This window comes from Charadrius vociferus, unplaced genomic scaffold (genome assembly GCF_000708025.1).
Source record: "Charadrius vociferus isolate BGI_N301 unplaced genomic scaffold, ASM70802v2 scaffold88, whole genome shotgun sequence".
Lineage (NCBI taxonomy): Eukaryota > Metazoa > Chordata > Aves > Charadriiformes > Charadriidae > Charadrius > Charadrius vociferus.
Genome location: NW_009649619.1, coordinates 3,200,212 through 3,208,689, shown reverse-complemented (window position 1 = coordinate 3,208,689; position 8,478 = coordinate 3,200,212). Strand labels below are relative to the sequence as shown.

The 8,478-nt window shown below is 40.2% G+C and overlaps 1 protein-coding gene across 1 annotated transcript in view; it reads left to right on the top strand.

Annotated features, from left to right (window-relative positions):
• Window positions 1-8,478, top strand: part of TBC1D14 (TBC1 domain family, member 14) — a 76,754-nt gene that overhangs the window by 6,267 nt on the left and 62,009 nt on the right. The window contains exon 2 of the mRNA XM_009890553.1: window positions 5,114-5,849. Coding sequence (XP_009888855.1) covers window positions 5,114-5,849 — 736 coding nt within the window. The remainder of the gene's footprint in view (window positions 1-5,113; window positions 5,850-8,478) is intronic.

Here is an 8,478-nt window from a genome sequence, read left to right as displayed (position 1 = left end):
AAATGAAGGCCGCCGGTCACGGGGCAAACCTGTGCAGCGTCGGGTCTGCCTGAAAGCCCGTGAAAAGGCGGCAACTTTCATCGTCTCTCCCCCTCCCGCCTCTCTTTCTAATCCAAGTCTCCTAGGCGATTCCCAAAGACCAAACAAAACTACAGCTCACGTTAGCCCAAGTTCTTGTGATGCTGCCGCTAATGTTGATGCGGCTTCAGATTTTTCAGTAATATTGGGGGGGAGAAAAAAAAAAAAAAGCCCTGTAAACTGCATCTGTAGCAGAGGCTTTAGAAGAACACTGTGACTCATTTATATTGCCTGCCTGACGTAGCAAAAAAGTGGAAAAGCGGTGAATGGTTTACTTATGATCGCTCTCTGAGTGCTCCGCTCAGAAGTCAGGTTTGTAAAGCTCACACTCTGGGAAGGACGCCGGCTGGGAGTTAGATAAAAGACTTATAGAATTTTTTTTTTTTTTTAATTAATTTCTTTTTGCTCTTAAAGCTTTGGCAGTGTGTACGTATGTAGTCTCAATGGCTGTGTCTCATTCTCTCATGCTGTGTGGAAAGCTAGGCTGTTTTGTAGGCTCAGGAATTCCTCACTGTCGGCAATGCTGTGGCTGTTGGAACGTGAACATAAACAATCTGAACCAAGAAATGTTTAATAAACAAAGCTGGTTTTTATGCTGTTGTGCACTGAGGTCACCTGCAGTTGCACTTGACAGCGACATGTTTCTTGGTATGTTCAGTAAAAATGTTGTCGAACGCATAGAGGGTTTAAACTCTTTACTTTTTTTGGTATGTTTTTCCATTAAGAAGAAAAAAACCCAATTGCAACTTTGAGGCAATTCCTTCCTCTTAAAATCTTTTTTTAAAAAATGGTGGCAGAGATAAGCCTTGAAGAGACAAGGTGATAAAAATTGAGGTGTTAACTCTTTGAGAAATGAGGAATATACGTAAACCATTCTTCTCATTCCTGTAAGCAAGACAATATAAAGCCTGTTTTGTAGATGTTTTAACCATCCTTCTGGGCAAGTTCATTGCCTAAATTGCATTGCAAGTCACAGCAAACTTGTAAAAAAGTGACTTGAGTTGGCATCTTTCTGATCATCATTTTACTCTCACCTTTTGGCATTGCTGTTAAACTTTCTTTAAATTTTACTTTAAAATGGGTTAAAAAGACATTTTATTCTAGATCTCAGAAATTATAAACAAGTATGACTTGTTCACTCTGTGTGGTTGGGTAATATGTAAAGTGAAAAATATGTTTTAGAGCCTCTGGTTATTGTCAAAACCTTCTTGCAAACCCTGATCAGAATCTGGGGAATGTAAGGCCATACAGACAGCTGTACTGGGATGGACCAAAACTACCTGCCAGACAGAACAATTTACCTGGGAGAAGGCCTAAAAGCAGGACTAATGTACTTCCTTGAAGTTCTGATGCTTGCAGTTCAGCGACTTCCTGAGTTCTTTTGTTTAGAAATACTGTGATATTTTTTTTTTTCTTCCCTGAGCTTGCATGGATGCTTCTAGCATCTACAGTGTACTGTGGCAAGGAGTTATGCAGTTCAGCTTCCATTTGCATCAGCTACATCCTGATATTAATTTTGAACCTGGCTACAAAACTATCTTTATTTGGTGCCCCAGAGCATTTATGCTGGAAGAGTTAATGAGTAAATAATACCTCCCTACCTTCTTATTGTCACTTGTGACCTCTGCTGTATTTTTCCTATTTCTTTTTCCCTTGTTATCTCTTCTGGGATATTCGCACTCATTAGGTCCTGGTTCCTATAAGACATAGCATATTTGCAAATATCAAACAATTGCAAATGTGAAATAGCAAATAATTAAATATATTATCATCTGAATAAACCATGGGGATGATGAGTGTTGTGCAGACAAAATTCCTTATTCTTTCTCAGTAGTTTATACTGCTAATACTTTAATAATGTTATATTTATTATGATGATGTTACAATAATGTTGCATTATTAAATTATTTATGGAAAGAAGTTAGTATTGGAGCATATGACACTTAATGTTTGACATCAGTTGTCAGATTTTGCACTTAACAGTGAGGCAGCAAAAATAAAGAGTGTAAGTATCACTTCACTACATACTTAAAAACAATCCTACAACAACCTAATGCAAAATGAATCAAGGAGTTCTCATGTATGTTTTTGACAGCTGATTACATCTCAAGTTTTCATTTAAAGCCCTTGATGGGTATACTTCAAAGCTTCCCACAGTTTCGCTGAACTGTGTAAAACCTTTGTAGCTCGTTATTGCATAATTTGCTCCAGCAAGCTGTAGCTGTTATATACTTCTGCATTGCTGGTTGCCCATTTAAAGGATCTCTTCCTGTTAAATTTCTTGCTTAAAAAAATACCAGTGCAAGTTAAAATAGCTTCAGTACCCCATGTAGAAATGTGTTTTCTCTTCTCTTTGAACTCTCTTGTGTACAGAATTGTTTGGGCTCTTGAGCTGCTGTATTTACTGTCTCTTCCAAGGCCACGTGAATGCTTACAGAGAAGCTTAATCGAGAAGAGTCATACAATTAAACTAAGGACTGGCTGCTACTTGAGAAAATCATTGAGCAGAAGTCAAGGCAGTAGTCACTGGAGGAATTTGTTATGGGAACATGCTTGTGCTATTATCCAAACAACATCAAAGTTTCTCTTGGCTGACTACATTTCTGTACTTTTTTTTCTTCTGGACTGTGCTTTCTGGATGCGTTAATAAGATTGAATTGTGATAAAGCAAACACTTGCATCCTTGCTTATACAGTTCCATAGTGTGTGTGTATATGCTTTAGAGAAACATTGGGGCAGGGTGGACTAATTTAAAGAGCAATATAACATGTATGAAGTGGTGGGTGAGCACAGAGAAGAGAAAACAGACATGTTAGAAAAATAAATGAATCCAAGCAGGAAGGTCTAAGAGCAGGAGATCCAAGTATATGCAACAGTAATTTTATCTAATGCTCCATGTTATGTCATATTTGTACACTTTGACTATCACAGGTGACTTCGTAAAGTAGAACAGTTTGTTGCTTGTTTTCAAAGATTGTTGTTTAGGGGTTTTTGTTTAGGTTTTTTTCTTTTTTTGCTGGCCCTTGCAGTTTTAATTTAGTGAACAGAGAGGTTCATAATGTGTGGAGCTGGTATGCTAGCTATCTCAAGACATCACTTCTTTAAATTGCAGGGGATGTAAACTTTTCAAACCATGGTAGTGGGAAAAAAGAAAAGTTGCTATAGCAACTCTGTAAGAAAAGTTTACGTCTTCACAAGCTTTTTAGTCAATAAATTTGAAATCCAAAGCATTAGGCAATTGATGCGTTGATTGATTTGGATGGGTAGTATATAGTTGGCTGTTAAACTTCTGAAAAGGTCTCAAAGATGAAATCTTCAGGGTTGTTTCTATTTGACTTTTCCTTATTCTTAGGAGTGGATTGAGCTGGAGTGTGGATCAGCTACTGAATAGCGTTTGTGTACTAAGCTAAAGAGTAGGCATAGCATATGAAGTAGGTTTGGATTCATGAACTTTTCATGTGACTGAAAGCTTGTGGAAAACATCATTACGGTTTGAAATATGTTTGGAATATGTTTGAAATGTGTTTTCTGTCACCGACTGCCTGTCAGTATCACAAAGCCAAAGTGTATTGATGTGCTTATATCAAAGAATGGATGGTGTGTCAAACCCTGGTGTTTGGCAGGGCTTAGGTGCCATTAGCCAGTGTTTTGGAACTGTTTTTCCCAAGTGAGATGTTTGGGTTTTGTTTTGGTGGGTTTTGTTTTGTTGTTGTTTTTTTTTTTGGGGGGGTGGGGTGTGGGGTGTGTGTGTTTGGTTTTTTGTTTTTAAAAGTAGACTGTGGGGAGGACCTCCTAGATGACAACCAGCACCTTTAAGTGCTATGCTTGAGAGCAATAGGAGACCAGAAGCAGGAGTCCAGGCTTCAGGAACTGGAGAAAAATCCATCTAGAAAGCAAGCTGTTTGCAAGATGGGAGGAGTATTCTTCACTTCTTCACAGTTAGCACAGTGTTTCAGAGTGAAGAAGCCAAAGCAATATGTGCATATTTGTTCTGCCAACTGCTGCAGAGTAATTACATTGCAAACTTCTGCAGAGCTGTAGATAATTTAACTATTCATATAGAAAGAAGAGGTATGTGGTGTCATGATAATAATCAGGTAGTGGTTTAAAGGGTCAGTAGCAGTTGTGGGAGCCAGGGCAGCAGTCCTGACAGTGTACCAGGTTTTGAACGGCTGCAGTTGTTCACGAGTGCAGTGCATCTAAGCCACAGCTCGTTCTTGACTGCCCCCTCTTTGAGGGTCACTCAGATTTCGACTGGAAGTGGGGCATTGACTGGATTAACTGACCTGCTGGCAGCCCCTGAGGAGACAGTGTGAATATATCTTGCAAATACCTGACAGCAATCCCGGAGTGCGGCAAATACAATATATTCGCAAGTGTCAGTTTTCCTGTACATGCATCGATGAAGTGCATCATGTGTATTGTCAAAATGTTGACTACATGGATAGTTTTATAGCTATTCAGATATTGTATCTCTTGCTTAATGCAAAACTAATATATTATGCATTCTGTTTCAGTGACAAATTTATTATTGGTTTTATGGTTTCCAGAAGAATGCTAAAAAATTCTATTTAAATGAACACTTCAGAATTTTGGTCTAAGGGTATGGAAACAAGTTTTGTAGCCCCCCAACATCAGTAAATATGTAGTTGTGACTGTATAAGAATACATTTCAAATATTTCTCTTAATATTGACATGGAACATTAAAGTTCTGCAGTTTTTATAGTATGCAATTTCATTCTCAGGAAGTGTATACAAAGCAAACACTGGCACACAAACTGCTTATGAAAAGGCTTTCATGCTTGACATTTTCTGGAAGCCTAATTTAAATTGCCGTTGTCCTGCTTGTTCAAGCAAGGGGAAGGGGTAGTAATTGTGTGCAAGAGAAGATGAATAACTCTTAATTAAAAGCCTAAATTACGACAGGACTGAGTGTATTTAGAAAAAAAACAACAACACACCAACAAACAGCCAAGAACAAACCACAACCTTCCTGCAAACTCATAATCTTCTCTTGTCTTTCTTTTTAAACAGTTACCAGTTGGGCCAAGACAACTGATGTAAATTTATCCAACTCCTTAAATGGTTTGAGCTTCAGGGGAATTCTGGACGCAAGAGTGGGCAGCAGTATCCAGGGCTTTCAAGACTTCAACTCTGGGACCCCGAGATCACTCTCATTGCCTGAGTATGAGCCTGGACAGCTGTCCAATGCTTCAGAAGATTGTCATAGCCTTAAATCAGTGGATTCTGGTATTCCAACTCTAGAAATAGGAAATCCAGAGCCAGTTCACTGCAGTGTGTTAAATGTGAGGAGAAAGCAGTCAGAACCTGAAATTGTGCCTGACAGGGCTTTTCAGAGCGCATGCACACTGCCTTCTTATGTGCCTCCACATTCTCTGACTTCTGAACATGACCATGCTGTGCGAAAATCCTCTACTTTCCCAAGAACTGGGTATGACACTGTCAAACTTTATAGTCCAACCTCAAAAACTCTGAATCGAAGTGATGATATCTCTGTCTGTAGTGTTTCTAGTCTTAGCACAGAACTGTCAACAACTTTATCAGTTAGCAATGAAGACATTTTGGACTTTGTGGTCACAAGCAGTTCAAGTGCAATTGTGAATCTTGAGACTGACGAGACGCACTTCTCGGATGTTACTCTGAATTCCACTAAAGAGACCAATGATCAGAGCCAGCAGGAGTGTCGTCAAGAGACAGACGTGGACAGTAAACGAAAAATATTGGGACCTTTTACGAGCTTCTTTGCCAGGTAATGTTTCTGTAAAATATATTTGTATTTTAACAGTGAGATAAGGTAAGATCATAGGAGAAAGGTCTTGTACGATGTTTTACTTTGAAAGAGGTAATAGCTTGCTATTTTAATTTAAATTGGTATAAACAGCATACTTTTTTCTGTTCTGAGTAAGTCGGCAAATATTTCTAGGGACTAAGGCTCTGAATCCTTCTCTGTATTATCTTTATGATATATGGAAACATCTTAAATCTTCTTAAAACATTCCTTCTACATTACAGTAAAAGCAGTTCTGAACAAGCTTTTTTTCCTCTGAACAAGGGTTTTCCTCCTGGCTTCACCAGTGATGCCTTTTGAGATTTTGGCCAAGGTCCTTAATCTCATGTCCCATAAATAGGTAAATGTAGGTAGGATCCATACTTGTATTGAAGAGCTTTGACATCTAAGGATTTGTAAGTGGTCTAGTAGTGATGGAGTGTTTCAGTGTAAGTCTTTGAAGTGTAAAATACAAATACTTGCCAATGCTTGCATGACTACCATGATTTTTCCAAATCTCAGTTCCAGCTTTGTTAATACCTTTTTCCCCTTCATTTTTGTATGGAGTGAGAAATCTTACATTTTGTCGGGCAGTTGTCGAAATGAAAGCATTGGCCACTCAAAGCAGTTACACGACTTCTTTTAAACGTGGCCCTTGCATGAACAATAAGGTATTTGAAATGCAGATACCCAGTGAAAGCAGTCCTGGTTCCGGCAGGGATGGGGTTAATTTCCCCCCGAGCCGGCAGGGGGCGGGCGTTCCACCCCACGTGCCCCACGCCCGGGCTATAAGAGGCGCTGCCGGGGCGAGGGGAGCAGTCGCCACTCGGGGGTGGGCTGCGGCGGGGCCGGTCCGGTCGGTGCGCTGCGCGGCGGTACTGTAATTGCGTTTTCATCTTTCCTTTTGCTGTTCTGTGAAATTGCATTATTTTAACCCACGAGTTTTGCCCTGTCGATTTCTTTTTCCACAGCTGTGGGAGTTGCGCGAGCGGCTGCGTGGTTCTTTGTTGCTGGCTGAGGCCAAACCACAACAATGAGGAAAAGGCCTAGTCTGCTTTCTTGGGTTTGGGTTGTTTGTTGGTGTTTTTTGTTTTTTATTTCTTTCAGGCCTTCATAATGTCTCATATTTTTAGGATGTAATGTCTGAAGTATGATATGTTTCTAAGAAATGGTTCTAGAAATAAGCTTTAGACATCAAGCAGAGTTGGCAGTATCTAACCTGTTCTGAACATGTGATTGCTTCAGCTAATCTTTTTCCTCATGTATTTTTTTTTTTGCATGAGATGAATAGGCTGATATGAATAGACTGATAAAGTACTTAGAGAATTGGCAAACATCATTCTTTGAAAGGCTGCCTTATTTGCAAAGCTTAAGAGAAGAAGTTTATTTAGATCTACTAAACTTGCTGAAGCCTGCATAGGTTTTTATTCTTAGGTGAAAGTTAAGTACTGTACAGCAGAACTCCAGTCATCAGTCATGTTTGAGGTGCTGAAGCTTTTGTGGACCTCTCACTGTTTGTTGCCATGGAACCAGACTTAATTTTGAAGCAGGAGGCTTCTCAGCACTTCAAAGCATGAACTTTTGTTACCCGTTCTGGTAGCACAACTGCTAACTCAAACAAATGCTGTCCTTCAGCCTGGGGGGAGCACAGTGGAACAGGCGCATTTAGACCCTGCTCAAAGTAGGATGTTTAACCACTTCTCAACTTTTCTCATCCAACAAAATAAAGCCATCTGTCCAAATTCTATTCTAGTGTAGTCTCTAGTGGTTTTGCCTGTGTTACAGGAACGGTGGTACTCACTAGATTGAGCTTTTTAACCTGAATCTTTTCAGGCACATTGAATTCCAGACAACAAAGGCTGTCCTCACTGCCTTTTGAATGGGCAACAGGTAATCTTGGTCACCACGTGATGTCATCATGAGAATGTGAGGATTAAGGTCAAACTAGGTGATCGGCTTTGAAGTTCCAGGTGCTCTATCTGCTCTGTCTATAACCTGGCCTTTAATATTCTTCCCTTTAACATCTGCGTTCTGCTCTGTTTTGAAAACAGGAGTTGCTCACTTTTTGTCTGTACTTGCACACCACACACCCATATTTTATTCATCTATTCTCTTATGTCATGCAACCTGGTGGTGAGTTTTACAGGTATTGAACAAGCAGGGAGCTTCTGAGGGTCCTTCTGCTCCGCAGAGAATATTATCTATATTTATGCTGTCAACGTTGTTAAGGAGTGTGGTGGGTTGACCCTGACTGGGTGCCAGGTGCCCACCAAAGGCTCTCTGTTGCTCTCCCTCCTCAACTGGACAAGGGAGAGAAAATACAATGAAAGGCTCGTGGGAGAAGAAGGACAGGGAGAGGTCATTCAGCAGTTACCATCATGGGCAAAACAGACTCAACTTGAGGAAAATTAATTTGATCTATTGTCAATCAAATCAGAGGAGGATAATGAAAAATAAAAACTAAATCTTAAAAACACCTTCCCCCTGCCCCTCCCTTCTTCCTGGGCTCAACTTCACTCCTGAAGTCTCTACCTCCTCCCCCAGGCAGTGCAGGGGGACGGGGAATGGGGGTTGCAGTCAGTTCATCACATGTTGTTTCTGCCACTCTTTC